Source organism: Lissotriton vulgaris, chromosome 4_1 (assembly GCF_964263255.1).
Source record: "Lissotriton vulgaris chromosome 4_1, aLisVul1.2, whole genome shotgun sequence".
Taxonomy (NCBI): Eukaryota; Metazoa; Chordata; class Amphibia; order Caudata; family Salamandridae; genus Lissotriton; species Lissotriton vulgaris.
In genome coordinates this window covers 207838194-207862215 of record NC_141691.1, presented here as the reverse complement: position 1 = coordinate 207862215, position 24022 = coordinate 207838194, and the positions used below count along the sequence as shown (strand labels likewise).

The following is a 24022-nucleotide window of genomic DNA, read 5'->3' as shown; positions in this document are numbered from 1 at the left end:
ATACTCCTAGTGAATCAACTGCTTACACATCTATGCACAGAGTCACGCACCTCCCAGCCACCCACACACACACTCAGCCTCCCATTCAAATATTTGGGCAACCAATCAATAACCCATATGGCTACTCTTATAGCTACTGATCAACACAAGCAGCAGTTTACACAACAACAAACATACTGATGCACGAATTAAGACAGTTTAGTCACTAACCCATGCACTCAGTGAGACACATTTAATCACTCACTCATACAGTCAGTCATGCACCTACTAAATTCTTCATCCAGACACTTATACATCCACTCATTCTTCAATATGTAAGACATATTTTAACTTACAGTCACTGGGTGTTGTCATCAGTGATGTCATCAGTGATGTCATTTGAGATGTCATCAGTGATGTCATCAGTGATGTCACTGACCATGTCATGAATGATGTAATATGTGACATCATCAGCAGTGGATTGCGGGTGCGCGATATATAGTTAGCGCTTATAGTTAGCTAACTATATATGGAATTTCAATGGTTTTATGCGAGTAAAATAAGGTTTTGTAAATGCTAATTCCTAACTATATATGGCCTATAACCTATGGTTTTTTCATTGAATATATATATATATATATGTATATATATATATACGTATATATATATATATATATATATATATATATATATATATATATATATATATATATATATATATACAGAGAGAGAGAGAGAGAGAGAGAGAGAGAGAGAGAGAGAGAGAGAGAGAGAAATATATTTGGATAAATATATACATAAATATTTAAACATGTATGGGTGATAAAAGTTGAATACACTTTTATTTTAATTATTAGGTTTTTCTTTCATGTATTTATAATTAATTCACTTAAGTAATGTAATGTATATATAATGTTTTTAAAATTAAACAGAATATATTGACAATGTAATTTAGTTATTCGTTAAGTTATATATTTGTTTATTAAAAATTGTAATAGTAGATAATGAAAAGTATAGATTCATTTTATCACTAATATTCTTTATGTATAATAAGATATGCACATATAAGCATATTTAACCATTTAAAATTAATGTTTGAGTTTTGTGGATGGTCAGGGAAATTTAGAGAACAGTAATGGATGGTGCGAAGGGGAAGTAAGGATTTTTAGAGTTCAGGGTTTTGGCAGGATATAGGGGTAGTGAGGGTTTTTTGGGTTCAGGGATTGGTAGTGTATGTGGTAATACGTGTTTTTTAGTGTTCAAGGGTGATCAGTGTATATCAGCAGTGAGTTAATTTTAGGGTTCAGTGGTGGGTTGTGTGTAATGTTAGTAATGTGTTTTTAGGGCTAAGTCTTCTACTAAGCTCTATGGGAGGCGTGCATTTCAGTCAGCTCAAATCAATGACTCGCTTACAAACGTCCCATGTTAATGGCACTCCTTCAAAGCTGATGAATCTGAATCAGCCTACCTGTTGAGTCCTCTTCTAGTACATAGCTGCTTAAAGAGGTGTGTGAGAATGTATATAAGGCAAGCCGTATAATACCTGCAACTCAATGGAGCTCATTGACGTTAGAAGAATCATCCTACCAGTGAAAGTATTATCCATCATCTATATCAGGCATGTTTTATAACTTCCGTAACTTAAATGCACTTCTAGATCTTCAGAGGACCAGAAACAGAGTAGATCAGCCAGGATTCTAACCTGAAGCCTTAAAAGAAACATAACTTATGGCACACTGCTTTCTTTTTGCTAGGTTTACTACCTGCATAAATACATTGATACATATATAAATACAGATATGTATACATAACTGCGTATGTGGTTAAATTAATTTGTTGGGGAATCAATGGCAGGAAGATACTGAGAGGACATTTCTGTCAAGTGGGTCTGGAAAAAGTTCTGTTTAGCCCCTTTGTTTTGATTTCTTTCTCAGGAAAGAGGTCTCTATCAAATTGAGTGGACCAGGCTCTCTTGCACTAATCACAGCGCTCACAAAAATATTGTAAACCTGCCATCTACTTACACATTTGTACACCCTTGCTTAATGCAGTTCCTTTTTGTTAGACTTGACAATCTTGGGTGGTAGTCCCCCAAACTTTCTCCCTTCACCCCTCCTTTTTACTGAACCCATTCATGTCAACAGTTAGGACTCTGTGAACTTTACCACTGCTAACCAGTGCTAAAGTGCTTGTGCTCTCCTCCTTAGACATAGAAAGATTGACTTACACCCAATTGCCTATTTAATTTACTTGTAAGCCCCTAGTAAAGTGGTACTACATGTACCTAGGGCCTGTGAATTAAATGTTACTAATGGGTCAGCAGCATTTATTGTGCAACCTATTTCAGCAGACTTTTAAAACATGTCTCATGCCTGTCATTACAGCTGTGTGGTTTTAACTTGCCATTTTGATCTGGCAAAAACAGCCTTCTGCCAGGCATAAACCTCTCTTTTTAATACGTATATTTCACCTCTAGGGTAAGCCCTAAACAGCCCACAGAGTGTGGTGCAGTGCAGGGTGCAGTGTATTTCCAAAGTTGGACATGTACTTTTAAGTTTTATATTTCCTAGTAGTAAAAAAAAAAAAAATTCACTTTTCGATGTCCCTTTCAGATAGCATTGGGTTACCTTATTACACTTAATAAGTGATAACTATTGATTGGAAACAGGTAGAAATTGTATGTTTACACTCTAAAGAACTGCAATGTAAAACCTTCTTTAATGATAAAGTTGGATTTTAAGTCACAATTCTGAAAGTGCCACTTTTAAGATGTTGTTATTTTCTTGTCCTAACTATTCAGTGCTTGCAGCCTGCATCCTGGGTCACATTACTAGGGTGGTTGACAGTATTCCACCCAACCAGTATCACAATAGAGGGGTCTGGGTGTTGGCAGGATGAACCATCACTATTGAGGGTGCAAAGCTGTCACCTGACACAATTGCCCTTCCAAGATACAGCCTTAGCTTTACACCAGCCTATTGTGATTGCAGTCAGACTGGAGGACAGGAACGCAGGAAACTCCAAACATGTCAGTGGGGGAGGGCAGGGACTCCAGAAGCTTCTCCCATTTCATAGCAATCACCTTGTGTAAACGTAGGACCCTCAGTCCCACTCTACAGATCACTTTTGGGCCTGCAGGAGACTCAGAAGAAGACCTGCTCTGCTGCACGGCTGCTGAAAGGACTGCCCTGCTGCAAGAACGACTGCCCTGCTTCCTCACTGCCTGAGGAAGGAAGACTGGATCTGCTCCTTAAACCCAGAAGCACCAGAATGACTCCAAGGGCTAGCTAACTGGCCTCCTGTTGTGAGCACAGGGCCATAACAAGCTCCAGAGTTATGTGCCGCATCTGTCCAGCTGCCCAGACTCAACTGAACCTGCCTTGCCCTGCTACTGTCCTCTGGTGCAATGAGTTTTGATCTACAAGGGGTGCCCCCCAGGTCCTGGACCCTAGGCTGACATTATATTGTACTCCTCTGGCTCAACTGTGGGTTCTGTCAGAATTAGTGCAGCACGATGCAACTTAACACAGCACAATGCAGGACTTTGCATCACATCACCTCACAGCCCCTGATCAGCAGCCTCATTTAAACTGACAAAGGGCAATACAGCTCGGCGCTGTATCTCACATCACATTCCTCTCAGCTCCTCATTGGAACCGATGCAGCATGATTCAACTCGGTGAAAGACATCGCATCACAGCCCTTGCAGCTCCTCATCCGAACCAATAAAGCACGATGCATCCCAACGCAGGCCTTCACATCCCAGGTCTAGCTGCTCCTCATTGGAACTGAAGCAGCTTCAGTCAACACTCCTCATTAGGGTCATCAAATAAAAAAATTCTCAGCAGGACTAACCCAATCCCTGTAACTGGCCCACACTCTATCTCAGTCTGCGTGAATGTTTGATTCTTTCCCGGTTCGGTGCGACCTGACAACCACATTTGGATCTTTGCGTTTTTAGGCACTATACTTACCTTAAAACCTTTAAATTACATATCTCCGGTTCTACTGATTGGATTTGTGTTGTTTTATTGTCAAATAATGAATTTAAATTACTCTATTTTTCTAAATTGGTGTGGGATTTTTTTGTGTTGTATTTTCACTTCATTAATATTTGCGTGTTGCATAGATATTTTACATATTCACTCTAAGTTAAGGATGACTGCTTTGGTGCCAAGTTACCAGAGGGTTAAGCACAGGTTAATTTAGTGTCTTTTTGTGGTTCACCCTGACAGGGATTGTGGCTGTTTCTTAAATAGGCTTTTACCCCCTTCACCCAACAACCAAATTACTCACACTTGTGTTGATATCTCTCACCAAATAAGAAGTGAACTATAAACAATGTCTGCCACACTTTCCATTAAAAGTGCACATATCTACCTATGTGGTTTATGACTGAGGATATCCAGATACACTGGGCATTGGTTCAGCCTCCTGTGCATCTGCATGCACTCTCTCCCACTTTCACCTTGCATAAACCTTCTTGGTTCTTGATTTGAGGTGTCTACTTATTGTTGATGTCCCAAACGTGTAGTGGTCTCACATCCCCTGGCTGGGACGTTGGTCAGAGATTTGGCACATGACCATGTGCGCATTACGTTTTTTCTCACCCAGCAGATGGAAAATGAACTCCCAAGCATCAAAGTGATTGCTTCCTCCCCCCCCAACACGAAGTCTATCTAAGACACTAAAAAACTTCTACTCCTGCATAGTGGTTTAGGATGTTCCTGGAAAATCTTCCTCTCCAAATTGTGCCATTTGGAAGCTGTGAGTTGCACATGTTTCTTGTTACTTACAAAATAGTGGTTGTGCTTCCTGTTGCCAGGGGAATGTCATGTTTTGATATGGTGTAAGGTTACATGAACTCTTAGCCAAGGAGAATCCCAGAATCGACTTTAAAACCATCATTGCTTAGCATGTCAGATCTACAGTCTTGATAGAGGGGATACACAAGGGTTGCCCTGACACACAAAACAAAGAAATTTGAATTCAATAGCATGGACCAAATACATATTTTAACTGATGCCATTGCACACCTGGGGAGCCATTTCTATGTCAAAAAAGTAAAGACTTTTTTACTTTTCAATGGCCCAAAAATGTGTCTAATGCCCATGAACTATTTTCTGAGGCTGTGGACTCAACACACCAAAACTAGCACCAATAGACAGTGGCTTTGATGCACCTAAGATGGCTCCCATCGTCTGGGTTCTAGTTGTAAAGGCTGTGGACTATGGGTGCCATCTTAGGTGTATCAAGTCCGCATTCTAGTTGTTGGGGCCATGGACTGTCAATCCTATTTTGGTTGAGTCGAATCCACAGCCTTGGAAAATAGTCCACGGACTAAGGCACACAGAACATTTTCTTTTTCTACATTTGGAGCACCCATTTAGTTCCATGATCTATGTGATGTGATGTGATGGGGTTTTTATAAAGCACAGGCTGCACTCCAAGGAGCATCTTTGAGCTGTAGAAGAGATTCAAGATACGCCTGGTGAGTAAGGTGGGTAGGGGGCGGGGGGGTACCTAGACTAGGTTTTTACTTTGTTCTTCAGACAGAGTGAAGATCCGGGTTTTGAGGGCCTTTCTGAAAATCGCTGGATCCACTATGACCTGGTAGCCACAGTGTGATCATCCTGCCCCTATTTTCTTTTGAGGAGGGGAGTAAGCCCCACATCCTATAATAGTAGCCGCAAGAGAAAACTTTCTCCTGTGGCCATTCAGTCAGCCTGAACCTGCTGTTTTCTGAGTAAATATCTACTCACATAATAAGTTTGGCATAAATCAGTTCCGCGGATGTGCCTGTTTTCGCAATGAAAATGTCCTATGGGAGCTATAATGGAGAAACGCATCTTTTTGATCCTTCCTTAACTTTTTTCCCTAGCATGGAGCTGCACAATACTTAGTATGTTCAACCTTAGCTGCCTACTACCCTAAGAGAGTGCCAGGTTTGGTGTGGATGCGTTGCGTTGTGTGTGTTGATAACCGTAAATGGTGAATTTCAGTGGTTTTAGGAATTTGAGCTAGAACTCATTTTTTAACTGTGAATGCACACACAACACTCGTAGAAAGAGAAAGATATAATATAATGGTCTAGTGTAGTGAATTAGCATCAGACACTGCACACAGCACTATATGTTCTGCCTCAAGTGGGAATTGTTTGTTTTATGACATCGATAAAATCAGATTTCCACTCTGTCGACCCTTCTATTAGTTCCTTTAGCCTGTTCCTCACAGTTACAATTTGATCTCCATCCTTCCTGCAGGTACCTTTTGTTTTTTACAAGTTACCCCAAATGAATGTTCGGTGGCTACAATGCATCTTCATTTCAGTCACGTCACCATGGCGGGTGTAGGTTTAAAGAGCAGATCGCATCAGTTTCAAAGTTGACAGCACAGCACAGGTAGCAGAGGCTGCTGTCTGCTTTTATAGATCTACTAAAGTTTCTGCAGCGGAAGATAATGACTTGGGCTTGATCCTATGTGGCAGGTGCAGCAGTGTAGGAGGAATAGCAATGTTAACCTGTTCTCTGCTTACTACAAATTATAGAATTTGTTCTATAGGTGACTTGCAATATGCAAATATTACTTACTGTACGATTTCAAAAATGCAGAAAAAAACAAAGGGCTCTGGCTATATCTGCAATGTGATCAAGGGTCTCATAACAACAGCATTTTTGGTAGATGACATGAGCAGTGAATATTTGGAGTTAAGACACACCTTTTATTGGTTACTCCGAAGAACCCTCATCCAGTTTAATAAGATCCAACAGCATTCAGCTCTCAACCTCAATATTATGTTTACAAATCGTAGATTAAATATGAAAGCGACTCACATATTCACTGCATAGCAAGTGAAGCAAACAAAATGTTTTAATTTTAAGAACATGTATTACTGCGAAAAGTATCATCTTGATATGTCATGCACTACAACGAGCTCTCCTTTATACGTTCATCCTTTTACCTATTTGTGGGGAGATGCTTTAGCCACCGTGTGAAGTCCTTTGATATGGCAGAAGTGTTTCAAAGTCAAAGAAATAGCTGTCTGCACTCGGTGAGGAGTAAACGTTTTGTAAGGGATGTATTGACCAGCTTGGTCCTCCATGAAGTGTGGGGCACCACACACCACAATGTGTGACTGTGCAACTGCACTTGAGCAGCTCTTAGAAAGGTAGATTTGCTCCACATGTGTTACTGGCTGCTGTTTACTCCACTGGCCAGCGAAGCAACTGTGCACTTTCTGTAATGGTGGACACTGTTCTGACCCCTTAAAATGCGTTGGATGGGTGTACTGACACAATGCAGACATTGAGGTGTTAGAAGCAGTAGCTATTTCTGTGTCAAGACATCCTATAAATGTATTGGCAGGGGAACAATAGTGTACATAGAAGCATGTGCTGTGTAATAGCCCCAATGATGAGCTATGGTTACTGTATGTTCCCGTGCAAATGCTCTTATTGGGGTGGGCATAATTCCCACAAGTATGGGGCACTGTGCAATCTGCATTTGCCAGGTAGATGTTCCTCCACAGTACAGATTCTACAATAGGACATGCCTTTGGAAACTGAGATTTCCTTATTTTTGCTTTGAAACCACCCCATGTAACATGGGAACATTTCACTGAGCATGTAGTGGGAGAATGTGGTTAACTACAATGTGCGTAGTGTGTTGGGCTGGTGTCACAATATATTGAATGCATGCCCTCTGACATAGTGATGCTTCAAGAGATGCACCGACAGGGCACTCAGTGTAGATTTCTGGGCCTACACAGCATTGGCTCATGTGGGCTATACTACCAGGTCTCAGGGAGTGGCAATATTGGTCAAAAAGTTTCCCTCATTTGAAGTATAGTGTAGATGGACAGACCCTCTGGGTCAACACGTAGGGGTTACTGGCGGGGGGGGCAGACATGATGTCACTTTGATATGTGTATACGCGCCACCTTGACAGCAGCCCTCTACATTGTCCAAGGTGGTGGACAATCTCTTGGACATGCCCTGATCACTTCATGTGATGGGAGGATTTTAATGATGTAATGCACACACTACTTGATGGATCTGAGACTCATTGGGGGCCTGCACACACTACCCCATTGGCATTCTTTGCTAGTACACTAGGACTAACTGACATATGCTTCTGTCAACATCCTTATGATGGACAATATTCATTCTTCTCAGGGGCCCACAAAGCGAACTCCAGACTGGGCTATGTATTTGTACACTCTGGTGAGGTGGGCAAGATAAGACAAGATGACTACCTAGCTAGCGGTCTCTTGGATCATTCCTCGCTACTGGTGTGACTTGAAACCCAGGCCAATGGTCCAAGCACGGGATGGCAACTTACTACCTGGGATCTGCAGGATGGAGAGGTTTCAAGGGATATTCGTGTCGATACAGAACTTTTCTTGTTAGAAAATAAAGACACAGTCTCCTCTGGGACCATATTGAGGGAGGAATATAAAACAGTGTTGCGCAACAAAGCTCAGAATTTAGTAGCACAAAAAAACAAAAAGGGGGTTGAGAAATGAGAACAAGTAGGCGGCCACATCCTTCATCCTATTGTAGTTGTAGTATTAAAATTGGTCATCAGCCATGATGACCAATTTTAATACTACAACTACAATAAAGGATATATTTTTCATTAGACTTGAAGCTTATTGATTACTTCCTGGTGCACCTTCCTTCTTTGTACGAGTACTGCAGGTCATGGCAGGCAGGTCCACTCATACCTTCATAATAAATAGATGATTTTTGAAACCAAACACAGTGACAATAGAGCATCATAACATACTGTAATGGAGAAGATGTAAATTTATGAGGGTTTATTTTAGCATCAGAAGAGGTTATTTAAATCTCATCATCTCTATTGTTATGTGTGGCGCACACTGCCACTCTCATGATAGTTTCCTGGTACTAATGATTAGAGTGCATATAAAATTGCACCACCTCGTCAAAGATGAGAAAGGAAAAGCCACTTCTTTATTTTATCAGCACAGGTTATTGTCAGACATGGTGCTAGCAGCAAGAGAGAAAGCATTCAGGAAGTAAGAGGTCTTAGTCATAAAACTGCTGCTGATTGTACAGACCATGTTAAGAATAGGAAACATTGGTAGCAAAGCTGGCGAGACCTAAGTGTATCACTCGGCATTTGATGAGGCACTAGGTACCACAGGAACCTTTGGCCTGGATCTGATGGGCTATGTTCAAGAACAATGTTTGAGTCACAATTAACTTAGAGATAAGTTGAATTGAATGCTCTCAGCCTTCTTCACAAAGTCCCTCTTATCTACACAACTGAATAATTATCCACTTGTCTGTGAGGCAGGCTTTGAAAAGCACTAGTAATGTGTGAAGACCCACCTGTCCTACCCAACCTACTGACTTGACTCTGTAAGGGTACCGTTTTTAATCTTCTCCTGCCTCACATCTCTGCTACATGAGGGCTCTCATGGACATGTCTTATGCCAATGAAGCAAGGGAGTAACGATGAATCAACAAAATAGCCTAAATAAATGACAGAAAATAAAACAGTCCAACATAGTATTACATTTAACTACCCAATTCCAGTCCAGTCATTTGAGATGACATCAGTGATGTCATCAGTGATGTCACTAAGCATGTCATGAGCGAAGTAATATGTGATGATAACAACAGTGCATTGGGGGGGGCGCAAGTTATAGTTAGGTCTACTAACTATAACGGCCGAATTTCAATGGTTTTGTACGAGTAAAATCTCCAACTAACTATAACGTCCCTAAAACCTATGTTTTTTTTCAGTAAATTTCTAAGGTTTGTTAAATTCTAATTTCTAACTGTAAGGTCCCTGAAACCAATGTTTTTTTCAGTGAATTTCAAAGATTTTTTTAAATGAAAATTTCTAACTATAACGTCCCTCAAACCTATGTTTTTTCAGTGAATTTCTAAAGTTTCTTTAAATGCTAATTTCTAACTGTGCCTACAAAGGTAGGACATGTGAAGAAAGAGGAAAAAAGTGCAGAAAGAAGCAAGACAAATGCAGAAAGAGGCAACAGAAGTCCAGAAAGGCGAAGAAAAGTGCAGGAAGAAGAAGAGATGTGCAGAAAGACCCAACAGAGGAGCAGAAAGTCCTCCTGTGCCCCCAACTTTTTGCTGATGGGTACTGGTGGTAACTGACTCTGTCTAACCAGGCCTAAAGCCAGTGTTATCCTAAAAGACACTTAGAATACAGTTAAAACACCAACATACACGAGGGAACACTGTCCGTTGGGGTACCCCTGTGATTAGCATGACCTCCTCTGTATTTGCCATCAGTTAATGCCAGGGTCATTGCATGAGTACATGAGTTGTGACTGGATGATTAGAGTGCTACAAGGAGAGTGCATGGTGATTTTATAAATGTTTGGGTTTTGGCTCTGTGATTGGATAAGCAGATAGGATTGGCTGGGTGATTGGAGGACTGCATAAATAGTACCAGGGAGATTACTGGACTGCATAGGCAGTCCTCAAGTTATTGCAGCAGTGCATTTGTTTGTGACTGGGTCATTGCATGAGTACATGAGTACTGAGTGGATAATTAGAGTACTGCAAGGACAGTGTGTGGTGACTGTATAAGTGCTTGGGCATTGGAGGAGTGTTTGGATTAGTGCATGGCAGTGGCTGGGTGACTTGATGAGTGCACAGGGAGTGACAGTGGGATTGCGGGACTGCATGGGTACTACCAGGGGAATTTATGGAGAGAATGAGAAGTGTGTAGGTGGTTAGAGGACTGCATGGGTAGTACACAGGGATTGTAGCAGTGCATGTGTTAGTGCCTGGATCACTGTATGACTACAAGGGTAGTGACTGGATGATTAGATTACTGCAAGGAGAGTGCATGGTCAATGTATAAGTGCTTGGGTTTTGGCACAGTGATTGGATAAGGTTATAGGACTGGCTGGGTGATTGGAGGACTGCATAGGAAGTACCAGGGAGATTACTGGACTGCATAGGCAGTCCTCAATGGATTGCAGCAGGGCATGTGTTAGTGACTGGGTCATTTCATGAGTACATGGGTAGTGACTGGATGATTAGAGTACTGCAAGGACAGTGCATGGTGATTTTATACCTGCTTGGGTTTTGGCGGAGTGATTAGACAAGTACACAGTGCTGGCTGGGTGATTGGAGGAGTGCATGGGTAGTGACAGAGGGATTTCTGGAGTGCATGGGTACTACCTGGGTAATTAGAGGAGTGAATCTGTAGTGTGTAGGTGTTTAGACTTCTGCGTGGGAAGTGCTTAGGGGATAGTAGCAGTGCATACGTTAGTGCCTGGGCCATTCCATGAGTACAAAGGTACTGACTGGAAGATTAGAGTACTGCAAGGAGAGTGCATGGTGAATTTATGAGTGTTTGGGTCTTGGTGGAGTGATTGGATAAGTACATGGTGCTGGCTGGGTGACTGTAGAAGTGCATGGGTACTGACAGGGCGATGGCTGGACTGCATGGGTAGTGCTCAGTGTATTGTAGCAATGCATGAGTTAGTGCATGGGTCATTGTATGAGTGCATGGGTACTGACTGGATGATTAGAGTACTGCAAGGAAAGTGCATGGTGAATTTATACCTGCTTGTGTTTTGGCAGAGTGATTGGATTAGTAGACACATATCACATTAGTCCCGCCCCTCCCTTCACCACTGTGTAAATGCACCCCCTGGCAGGTTTTAAGTTGAGGGATTAAATCCCCTTGAATCCTGAGAGTCCCTGGAGGCCAACTAGCCCGCCAGGTACCGCCAGTAAGCACCACAGACCTGCATTGTAGAGAGGTGGTCCAAGGCCACGAACTTTTTTACGCCTCTCTCCAACATAGCTTTGTGGCGCTTACTAGAGGTACCTGGTGGGCTACTTGGCCCCCAGGGGCCCTCAAGATAGAAGGGGACTTAATCCCCCAACTTTAAACGTGCCACAGAGCGCGTTTGCATACTTGTCGCATCAAGTCCCGCCCCCTGCCTTCACCACAGTGCAAACACACCATGTGGCCCATTTTAAGTTGGGGGATTAAGTCCCCTTGAATCCTGAGGGTCCCTGGGGTCCAACTAGCCCACCAAGTACCTCCAGTAAGCGCCACAGAGCTGTGTTGCAGAGAGCTGTAAAAGGAGGCGTGGCCTCGGACCACCTCTCTGCAACGCAGCCCTGTGACACTTACTGGAGTTACCTGGTGGGTTTGTCGGCTCCCAGGAACCCTCAGGATTGAAGGGGAATTAATCCCCAACTTACAGGGCCACAGGGCGTAGTGCAGAGAGGGGGCGGGCCTGATGTGACAAGTGTGCACACGCACCCCATGGTGCGTTTTAAGTTGGGGATTAAGTCCCCTTGAATCCTAATGGTCCCTGGGTCCCAACTAGCCCACCAGGTACCTACTCCACCGCGCCCCTATATATCAAAACTTTTTCTTTTTCAAGTTTCTCAGGAACTACTGAACGGATTTACACCATTTAAAATATTTCTCATTCGGAAACAAGCTCTACCTTTTTGCCAAATTTGGTGTAATTCTGTTCACAATCAATCAATCAATCAAAGCATTTATATAGCGCACTACTCACCCAGAGGGCCTCAAGGCGCTGGGGGAGGGGGATCCGCTACTGCTCGAACAGCCAGGTCTTGAGTTGCTTCCTGAAGGCGAGGTGGTCCTGGGTCAGGCGGAGGTGGGTTGGGAGGGAGTTCCATGTCTTGGCGGCGAGGTAGGAGAAGGACCGTCCCCCTGTGGTGGCTCTTCGGATGCGGGGGACGGCGGCGAGGGCGTGGCCGGTCGATCGAAGCTGGCGTTTGGGAGCGTAGAAGTTGAGGCGGCTGTTGATATATCCTGGGCCTTGGTTGTTTAGGGCTTTGTGTGCGTGGGTGAGGAGTCGGAAGGTGATTCTCTTGTTGACCGGGAGCCAGTGCAGGTCTCTCAGGTGTCCGGAGATGTGGCTGCGACGGGGGATGTCCAGGATGAGTCGTGCTGAGGCGTTCTGGATCCGCTGGAGTCTCTTCTGGAGTTTGGCAGTGGTTCCGGCGTAGAGGGAGTTGCCGTAGTCTAGACGGCTGGTGACGAGGGCCTGGGTGACCGTCTTCCTGGTCTCGGTGGGTATCCACCGGAAGATCTTACGTAGCATGCGCAGGATGTTGAAGCACGACGAGGAGACGGCGTTGACTTGTCTGGTCATGGAGAGGGAGGAGTCCAGGATGAAGCCCAGGTTGCGTGCGCGGCCTGTTGGTTTGGGTGCGCTGCCTAGGGCGGGGGGCCACCAGGAGTCGTCCCAGGCGGAGGGTGAGGATCCCAGGATGAGGACTTCCGTCTTGTCCGAGTTCAGTTTCAGACGGCTGTTCTTCATCCATTCGGCTACCTCTTTCATCCCTTCGTGAAGGTTGGCTCTGGCGGTGGCGGGGTCATTGGTGAGGGAGAGAATCAGCTGGGTGTTGTCGGCGTAGGAGATGATGTTGAGGTTGTGCTGGCGTGCGGTGTCTACGAGGGGGCTCATGTAGACGTTGAAGAGGATTGGACTGAGCGAGGAGCCTTGAGGAACGCCGCAGATGACTTCGGTGGCTTCAGATCTGAACGGGGGGAGGCGGACTCTCTGTGTCCTTCCGGCGAGGAAGTAGATGATCCACTCCAGTGCCTTCTCCTGGATTCCGACGTTGCTGAGTCGCTGCACTAGTGTACGGTGGCAGACAGTGTCGAAGGCCGCGGAGAGGTCTAGGAGGATGAGGGCTGCTGTTTCTCCGTTGTCGAGCAGGGCTCGGATGTCATCGGTGGCTGCGATCAGGGCGGTCTCGATGCTGTGGTTGGCCCGGAAGCCAGACTGCGAGAGGTCGAGGGATCCGTTCGTCTGGAGGAAGGCGGCCAGCTGCTTGTTGACGGTCTTCTCGATGACTTTTGCAGGAAACGGGAGCAGCGAGATGGGGCGGTAGTTCTTGAGGTCGGTGGAGTCGGCTGATGGCTTCTTTAGTAGAGCGCTGAGTTCGGCGTGCTTCCAGCTCTCCGGGAAGGTAGCGGTGTCGAAGGAGGTGTTGATGATGTCCCGCAGGTGGGGTGCGATGACAGCGTCGGCCTTGTTGAAGATGTGGTGAGGGCAGGGGTCGGTAGGAGATCCGGAGTGGATGGAGTTCATCGTGCGGACGGTGTCTTCGGTGCTGATCGGGGTCCAGGCGCGGAGGGTGGTGGTGGGGGGCGGTGGTTCGGTCGTGGCGTGCGTCGGTTGAGTGCTGAAGCTGTTGTGTATGTCCGCGATCTTGTTGTGGAAGTAGGAGGCGAGGGAGTTGCAGAGGTCTTGCGAAGGGGTGATGTCGTTGTTTCCGGCGTTGGGGTTGGAGAGCTCTTTCACGATGTTGAAGAGTTCCTTGCTGTTGTGTGCGTTGTTGTCCAGTCGTTCCTTGAAAGCGATTTTCTTGGTGGCGTAGATGAGTTGGTGGTGTTTTCGGGTGGCGAGCTTGAGGGCAGTCATGTTGTCCGGTGTTGGGTCTCTGCGCCATGTTCTCTCGAGGGCTCGGCAGTTCTTCTTGGAACTCTTGAGTTCGTCGGTGAACCATGGGGCTTTCTTGCTACCGGGTCTGCTAGGCGGGGTCTTCAGAGGGGCGAGGTCGTCTGCGCAGTTGCTGATCCACTTCGCGAGGTTGGTGGCCGCCTGGCTTGGGTTCGTTGCGCTGGTAGGAGGGTTCATGCTCAGGGAGGTCGCGAGCTGGTCGGCTGTGATCTTGTTCCAGCTTCTGCGTGCAACCTGTTGCTGGTGGTGGTGGATCGTGGTCCTTCTGAAGCTGAAGTGGACGCAGCTGTGGTCCGTCCAGTGGAGTCCGGTGGCGTGGCTGAAGGCGATGTCCTTGCTGGATGAGAAGACGGGGTCGAGTGTGTGTCCGGCGTAGTGGGTGGGGGTGGTGACCAGCTGCTTGAGTCCCAGGTTTGCGAGGTTGTCCAGCAGGGTGGTGGTGTTGCGGTTGTTGTTGTTCTCCAGGTGGAAGTTGAGGTCCCCGAGGAGGATGTAGTCAGCGGAGAGGAGGGCGTGCGGGCTGATGAAGTCGGCGATGTCTTCGCTGAATTGTGTGCGTGGTCCCGGGGGTCTGTAGATGAGGGTGCCTCTGAGGGTGGTCTTGGGGTTTATGTGGACCTGGAAGTGCAGGTGCTCGGCGGGTGCGAGGGTGTCCTCGGTGTTGGTCGTGATGCAGATGGTGTTCCTGTGGATGATGGGGATGCCTCCTCCGGTCTGGTTGATGCGGTCCCTTTGGATGATCTTGTAGCCGTCTGGGATGGCGATGGCGATGTCGGGCGCTGAAGAGGCGTTCATCCAGGTTTCCGTGAGGAAGGCGACGTCTGGTGAGGTTGTGTCGAGCAGGTTCCAGAGCTCGATGGCGTGTCTGTGGACGGAGCGGGTGTTGAGCAGGATGCATTTCAGGTGGCTGCTGCTGTTGCTCGTCTTGGTCTTGGTTGGTGCTGGAGTAGTGCAGGTCCGGATGCAGGTGAACTTGCAGGCGTTGCAGCAGAAGGGTCCGTGGGTGCATCTCGGGGTGGCTCGGTAGCATCCTGGGATTCAGCCGGCGTTGATTGCGTTGAGGGTGGCAGCGTCGTAAGTCCGGTGGGTGGGCTGGGGTCTGCGGGGGCAAGGGGTCCTAGCACTGGGCGCGGTCCAGGCGCGGACGAGCGCAGACGGGCTTACCTTTGACGCACCTTCGGCGCACAGTCGGCGCTCCCGCTGCGCGCGTCCGCTGCACGGTCACTCTGGGTGCGTCATAAGAAGGGGGACGAGAGGGCGGGTCAGCTGGGTGGTGGGAGCGGCTCGGCCAATGGGCCGGTGGTGGGCGGGGCCTGTGGCGAGCTGCGGCGGGAAACTGGCGAGCGGGCGGCTCTGCTGAGGCTGGGCCGCTCGGGGGCCCAGGGGGGCGTCTGCGGCGGAAAAAGGCAGCAAGGCTGGCAGGCAGGAGCAGGAGGTGGCAGGAGGAGCAAGGGGGTGACCAGGCCTGGTGAGAGGCGCAGCGGTTCACCAGTTAGGGGATGCAGCTGTGTCTAAAGTTTCCTGTGAAAATTACACAGGGAAAACATGGTTTGAGACCCCCTTTTTTCTCAGCCCCCGCTTGTTGAATCACCCCGAAACTTTTACGACAGGAGCTGACCAGAGCGGACCACTAGTTTTGAAATATTTGCGAAGCTTCTTTAACCAGCGCCAAAGATATTGAGAAAACAAAAAACGCTTTTTCTATGGAAACTAGGTCTCAACTATAACTACTGCCAGTAGGTAATATATATATATATAGGTATATATTTATATATATATATTTATATATCCAAGCTCACTGCTCCAAATTACGGGGGCACTCTCACAGCGGGTGCAAGTCAAGGCGCGTCAGAGCTTCGCGCTGGAAACATACAAGCTCACTCCCTCCCGGTCCCGGGTGGAAAATAACGACAGCACTCGTGGGGATTTCGTTATTGGCAGCTTTACTCGCACAACAGACGCGTTTCGGAAGCAACGCTCCCTTCCTCAATGTTTACATCAAAATGCGCGTACTGGCGCCATTTTATTTCAACATTACAAACAACACGTGTTGGTTGGTATAGAGAGAGGACTGACGCGGAAGCGCCATTTTGCTAGTACATAAAATCCCTGTATTAGCATAAATGAAAATAAAACACATTAGTTTAGTGAGTATTAAACAAAATATACAAACTACTCATATTTCTTAACGGGTAGTTTAGCAACACAATTGTGCCGTGGATCGGCAAGTAACCCTCTCCTAAATGCAGTGGGTAATGGACAGTGATCTCGCCGTGGATCGGCTTGTGGCAACTCGAAGGTTGCCTTTTAGATTTCCAAAAACCCAGTGTCTTGATTCAATCCCCAACAGTGTTGAATGTTAATTAACAAAAAGTTACCAGAAGTTAAAAGTTAAACCATAATCCAGAAGTTACCAAGAGTATACAATTATCAGGAGCAGGAGGCCTGGGGCCCCGACAGACGACAGTGGTCAGACTGTATCGTCGCATGGTATCGTTATATTGACGATTTGTGTATAGTATGGAAGGGTTCTGTTGAGACTGCCTGGCAATATGTCAAAGTGTTAAACGATAACAATTGTAACCTCACCTTTACTGGCCATGCTAGTGTGAGTGAGGCTGTGTATCTTGATCTTAAAATTGAAGTCGTGGACAACAAGATTCAGACCTCCCTCTATAGGAAGCCCACGGCAGGGAATAGTACGCTACACGCGTCAAGCAATCACCCTCAGAAACTTATCAGGAGCATACCTTATGGAGAGCTCCTGCGGTTAAAAAGGAATTGCTCTGCTAATGACGACTTTGAACGTGCAGCCCGAGACAGCATTGACAGATTCGAAGCCAGGGGGTATAACAGGCAGATGTTATGCAAAACATTAGACAGAGTAAGGACACTACCCAGACAGACTCTGTTCAGAAAGAATAACAACCCCTCAAATGATGCAAATAAATTCAGGATGATAACACCATATTCTCAAGACTGTCAAGACTTGAGAAACATCCTGAAAAGACATTGGCACATATTGCAGAAAGACAATATTATTGGGAATGATATTCCCAAAAATCCCCTAATCACCTTTAGAAGAGCACGTTCGTTGAGGGATACCTTGGTACATAGTCACTTGTCACCAATCCCCACACGTACAGGGAAACTTAGGGATGCAAAAGGGTTTTTCCCTTGTGGCCGTTGTAAGGCCTGTGCCAACAGTAAAAGGGTTCTTTCTTATGAACTGGTGGGCTGTAAAAAGAAAAAGAAGATCAATCAATTTCTTACCTGTTCTTCCCCATTTGCAGTTTATTGCCTCCTCTGCCCTTGTGGGCTTAGATACATAGGCAGCACGATCAACCCCGTGAAATTGCGCATTCTAGAACATATGCGAGCCATAGTCAACAGAGACTTCACATACCCGGTCGCAAGACATTTTTCAATTAAACACAAGAGCGACCGGAATCTGTTGCAATACTTTTGCTTGGACGCCATTTCTGAAAACATCAGGGGCGGGGATAAACTACAGAAACTTCGTAGGTTGGAATCCCGGTATATCATAGACTGCCAGACTAAGGCCCCCTTGGGACTCAACAGTGGGGAGGAACTTACTGTGCATTTAGGGAGTTAAATAGCCAATATTGCAGTATCCGTAGTGGGGACTATCTTGATGATATTACAGCTTAAGGATTCTAGTTTCCACAATTTTTTCCTTCTGTGTATAGGGGTGCTTTAGGATGAATTAAGAGCTTTTTCACTATCATGGCACCATACATATGATAATTGTATACTCTTGGTAACTTCTGGATTATGGTTTAACTTTTAACTTCTGGTAACTTTTTGTTAATTAACATTCAACACTGTTGGGGATTGAATCAAGACACTGGGTTTTTGGAAATCTAAAAGGCAACCTTCGAGTTGCCACAAGCCGATCCACGGCGAGATCACTGTCCATTACCCACTGCATTTAGGAGAGGGTTACTTGCCGATCCACGGCACAATTGTGTTGCTAAACTACCCGTTAAGAAATATGAGTAGTTTGTATATTTTGTTTAATACTCACTAAACTAATGTGTTTTATTTTCATTTATGCTAATACAGGGATTTTATGTACTAGCAAAATGGCGCTTCCGCGTCAGTCCTCTCTCTATACCAACCAACACGTGTTGTTTGTAATGTTGAAATAAAATGGCGCCAGTACGCGCATTTCGATGTAAACATTGAGGAAGGGAGCGTTGCTTCCGAAACGCGTCTGTTGTGCGAGTAAAGCTGCCAATAACGAAATCCCCACGAGTGCTGTCGTTATTTTCCACCCGGGACCGGGAGGGAGTGAGCTTGTATATATTTATATATATATAGATATATTATTTTTTTATTTGTATCTAACATCCAGGTACCTCATGTTATTGTTTGCTCTGCTCACAGTGTAAAGCGCTCTGATACCTTCAGGTTATGTTCGCGCTATACAAAACTCTAAAATAAATAAATAAACACTGTACTAATCACTAACCTTGATCCGGAGCAGCCCATTGCCCAGCAGAAAGTGCTTCAGTGCCTCGTCAGGGCTAGCAATACATACAACAGTTATCCACTCGGAAGAAGCAACGAAAAACAGTTTTTAAAGAGAAGGGTCAAATTAATCAGCTTCTCCTTATTTCCTTTATATAGCCCAACATATATTCAATCCAAAATTAGATGTCAAATTCAGTACACACACAAGAGAATTCCCTCTGGGAGTTTAGAAATTGTAATACAACACAACAATATAAATACATAATTAATTCTGAGCTCCGGAAGATTTGGCCTACAAAAAGGTGCTCAGAGAATGCGCTCATGCAGATTTGAAAGGAAAAGGAAAAGTGGGGTATGGACCCATTACATACACTATATTGCTTTACATAGAGGCCTGTCCAACAGTTAGTACATAGCAAAAACAAATTTAGTTTAATCAGATTGAGGTAAAGTTGTTAATTTCAAATTGCCCCTCTGTGGACCATCTTCTGAAACTAGGCCTTTCATATATTGTCGACGTTTCGACCTGGCAGGGAGATAAAGGGCCAGTAGACGCCTCAATAGCAGGTCTTCTTCAGGACAAGGTTAGTGAGTAAAGGAGTAGCAACCTAAAAAAGAAAGGAACACATTCCTAACTGATTAAAAACTACTACAAACGGTATGTGTGTCGTGAAAAACGTCATTATGCTGCATGTCCTCACCTGGAAATACCCATCATCCATGTGTTGAAAAGTCACTCATAATTTTAACAGACAGGGAAGGCTGATAGACTCCTCATTCTGTGACCAAACTTATTCCACCTATGAAAACAAATATATGCCATCCCTAATTTAGGCTAACATATGGGCAAAAAAGCCTCTGTACTCTGAGAAAGTAAAAGGCTCCCCTTGGGAAACTATTTTAACATCATTCAGGTTTAGAGATCAAATCAATCCATTTCAATCTGCGGAAAGATTCCAGATATCCCAATTAGTCCCTCTGAAAGTAGTTAATCACTTCACAAATTACCGGCTAAAACCAAACACGCAAGTTAGGGCGTATTCCTTACCCAGCAAAATGTATCAATCCAAAACATTCCCTTGGGGCAAAAAATCTCACGTAACACCGGTTTGGGCTTTAATCACCTCAGGCCCTGAAACAATGTACAAAAAATCCATCACATATTCATGCCAAGAGAAACAGAATTCTGACAAAAGCGTCAAGCCATGCTGTTCCGCTAAATTACACAGCTACAATGTATCCCTTCTACCGTGACTTTAACCAAAGGAGCGGCCAGAGAGACTTAAAGATAAAGCAGCCATCAGGTCAACATGCCCACCGGCCACAGAGTGTGACTGTACTGTTGTGTTAATGGGCCAACCAATGGATCTTGGAACCAAGGATGAGCTTATCTGATCCCTTATTGCCAGTCCTGTTAAAAAACAGTCTGTGCATGAGAAAACCAAACTAATCTGGTTTACTCAGGTGGAATTAGTTTGGCCACAAAATGTTAAAGTGCTGTTGCATGTGGTTTTTAAGCAATTCGTTTTGTACCGCTTTGTTCGCCATAAGTTGGCAGGGTATGCTCAGACGTGAGTCCCTTGCTCACTTTGCCACTGGATTCAAGCAAGCCTGGCTGAAAACGGCTGTAATGACAGAAACCGGTCCTAGGAAGCTTGTTTCCGGTCCAGGGAAGGCATGGCAGTTCGGGCTGGACTGTTCCCATGAGGCACAGGGTCAGACTGATTTGCATATGGCCATGTTTGAACTGGAGTGGCAGAGTGGGCTAAAGAAGGGTGATGGATTAAACCCAGATCTGTTGACTAGATGTGAGTGTTTGATTGGTTCAGATGCTCCGTCCATCACCACCCCCTTTTGTACCGCCTAGGTCGAAAAGTTGGCATTATATGAACGGCCTGGATTAAGTAGATGGTCCACTTTGGGGTGGCAATTTGAAATGAATAAATTTACCTCAATCTGATGAAACTAAATTTGTTTTTTTTTATGTACTAACTATGTTGGACAGGTCTCTATGTAAAACAATATGGTATATGTCCCTACTTCCCCTTTTTCCTTTTCCTTCGAACCTGCACGAGCACCTTCTCTGAGCACCTTTTCTCACCAAAATTTTCTGCAGCTAAGAATTGAATATAAATTATGTATTTATATTGCTGTTTTGGAATACAATTTCCACACTCCCAGAGAGAATTCTCTTGTGTGTGTCTTTAATTTTACCTCTAATTTTTGATTTAATCAAAGTTGGGCTATCTAAAGGAAATAAGGAAAAACTGATTAATTTGGCCCTCCACTATAAAAACAATTTTTCGTTGTTTCTCCCTAAGTGGACCACTGTTGTCTGTATCATCGGCTACACCAGATCCTTCGGGTTCTTTTGGGTCACCCCATTGTTATCTAATGTTGTCAGGGATAGCAGTAAGTGCTATTCAAATGCAATTACAATGCAACCTAATGTGACTTGCATGTTTTTGTTTGTACTTCTGTGGTTTTACTGTTCTTTTTTGGACTAACAATGTTATTTTTCATCTCCCTTCACAGAGAGCAGACATAGCTGTTGCCCCCCTCACAATAACACTGGTACGGGAAGAAGTAATCGACTTTTCGAAACCCTTTATGAGTCTAGGGATCAGCATCATGATCAAGAAGCCGCAAAAGTCCAAACCGGGCGTGTTCTCATTTCTCGATCCTTTGGCCTATGAGATCTGGATGTGTATAGTCTTTGCTTACATTGGAGTGAGCGTAGTTCTTTTCCTAGTGAGCCGTTTCAGCCCTTATGAGTGGCACATGGAAGACAACGATGAAACCCGTGACCCTCAGAACCCTCCCGACCCTCCAAACGAGTTTGGGATATTTAACAGCCTTTGGTTTTCCCTGGGTGCCTTTATGCAGCAAGGATGCGATATTTCTCCAAGGTTTGTTTTCATATCACTCCCATTGCCTTTTTGCATTTTATGGTCACGCTGATGCCATGGTGCATATATGTCACTTTCTCAACTTATTATTTTTTTTTAATTTTATTTTTCATTGAATTCCGATTATTTTTGTTCACCATTCCACCGAATGCTACGCTTCATCATCAAGCCTCGCCGCTTGTCAACATTCACCAAGTGCGAATGGCATTATTACAAGATAATGCCATCTCTCCACGCCTATGAAAGCTTATATACACCATGTTGAGACTGTAAAATGCATAGGGTTTTACATTCCAGCAATGCTTGGAGGGCTACCGTGTTTTTGCTGCATATCTCATTTTACGGTCATCTGCTTGGTGCATATAACACATTGATGATTCGTTGCAAAAACGAATTGCTTCAAAACCACATGCAACAGCACTTTAACAGCCATTTTCATGCCTGCTACTGCTTATGTCGGCATATTTGGGTTTTAAGTTTCATTTTTATTTCGTGTTTTGCATCGGGTTCGTTTCTTTTGCTGTTTTTCATCCTTCCATCCTTCATCCATCCCTCATGGCATTGATGTCTGGTGTACACTTGTCTCCATGTGCTTGTCCTATTGATGACGTGTGTTTTTACGTAATGTTATTGTATAATCAAGGTCTCTGGCACAACAAGTGGGAATTTGGGAACAGAAAATATGTCTTTGTGAATTAAAACTCTCTTGGTGCGCCTCATTGCCCCGCTGGTCCTACAGTCTGACCGGTCAGAAGTGTTTTTCCTTGAGGTTGTAGCACAAATGTGTTTTTGGCTTTTAACCTCATCCGTGCGGTGCAGATTTACCGCCGGTGCTGGGCCCTAATGAAAACGGGCGTGGTCATGACGGAACGGTTCCGTCATTAGCATCGAAAGGGTTAATGAACTGCTATGGAGAAAATTCCATTTCTATTTTAAAACTTTTTGTAAGCTTCAAATGGTGGCTTTGGGTTGTAGTGGGTCTTTGTACTAAACAGTAGAATTGTGCTTCTCATTTTCACAAAGCATGTGTTGTACCATTTATAACTGGTGAACTGGAGATTCCACCGGGTGATGAAGCTCTGAAAACATTCTGGCACATATACCACTTCTATCGATTACTGTTCTGTGCAGTGATGGATCTCGGAGACAGCGTTACTGTGCCAGCAGAGGGACGGGAGTATAATGTTCACACAAGCACACCAAGGCGTGCTCAAAGCAAACTCTTTCTTCAGCTTTATCTACTATTAGTCTTTTAAAGTGCATTTGATGCATACATTGAGGTATGTCTCTGACTGTTAATAACATGCTGCCGTTTCCCTATAAATATGTATTAATATTGAGTGGGGTATAAAACGTTTCCCTGGCATATTTATTGATTTATGCATGTCAGCTGTTTTATATATACCAAACCCGCTCATTAATTGCACAGAGAGCTCGAGGGAGGAGGTCTACACAGGTGCGAACTACAGAGGCAGCTGCAGAAGGATCTTATGTTTGAAATGACATAGGGTGGTTAGGAAAGAAGTGGGATCTTTTTAATTTATTTTAATCATATTTTTGTTCATAAAGTATAACTACTCGCTAGGATTCAAAGCACATTACATCAAAGCACGCAACTAAAATAAAATGTGAGATAAAATACATAACTATCAAGTCTATCAGGCCTACAATAGAGTTGGGCATCTAGTCCAGGGTTTCTGCTTTGCATTCTGGGACTTGAAGTCCTGGGTTTATAATATATTGTAAGCAGGAATGCAAGTTTTAGAACATAAAGCAAACACTTAGGGGAAGATTTACAAGCCCCTTGCGCCACGTTTACGCTGCCTTGCGTGACACAACAGCAGCGTAAACGTGGCGCATCCCTGCGAGGCATTTACAACGTGACGCATCTAGGGAGATGCGTCACGTTATAAAGCCCAGCACCACAATGGGGCGTTCCTACGCAGGTGGACGTTCCAGCGCCTGTGCGCCTCGCAAAAGTGCCTGCGTGAAATCTTCAAGATTTCACACAGGCACTTCTGCGACACTGCTATGTCAATTCCTTAGGCCTGCTTGAAGCAGGCGTAAGGACTGACGCAGCATGTTAAGTATTGGGCGGCCCTGAGCATTGCTGGAGTTGCGTCGCCCTTGCGACGCGACTCCAGCGATACGCCGCCCTTACGTCACG

General features: G+C 44.9%; 1 protein-coding gene across 1 annotated transcript in view; it reads left to right on the top strand.

Annotated features, from left to right (window-relative positions):
* Positions 1–24022, top strand: part of GRIA3 (glutamate ionotropic receptor AMPA type subunit 3) — a 1215811-nt gene that overhangs the window by 844808 nt on the left and 346981 nt on the right. The window contains exon 11 of the mRNA XM_086918509.1: positions 21482–21855. Coding sequence (XP_086774635.1) covers positions 21482–21855 — 374 coding nt within the window. The remainder of the gene's footprint in view (positions 1–21481; positions 21856–24022) is intronic.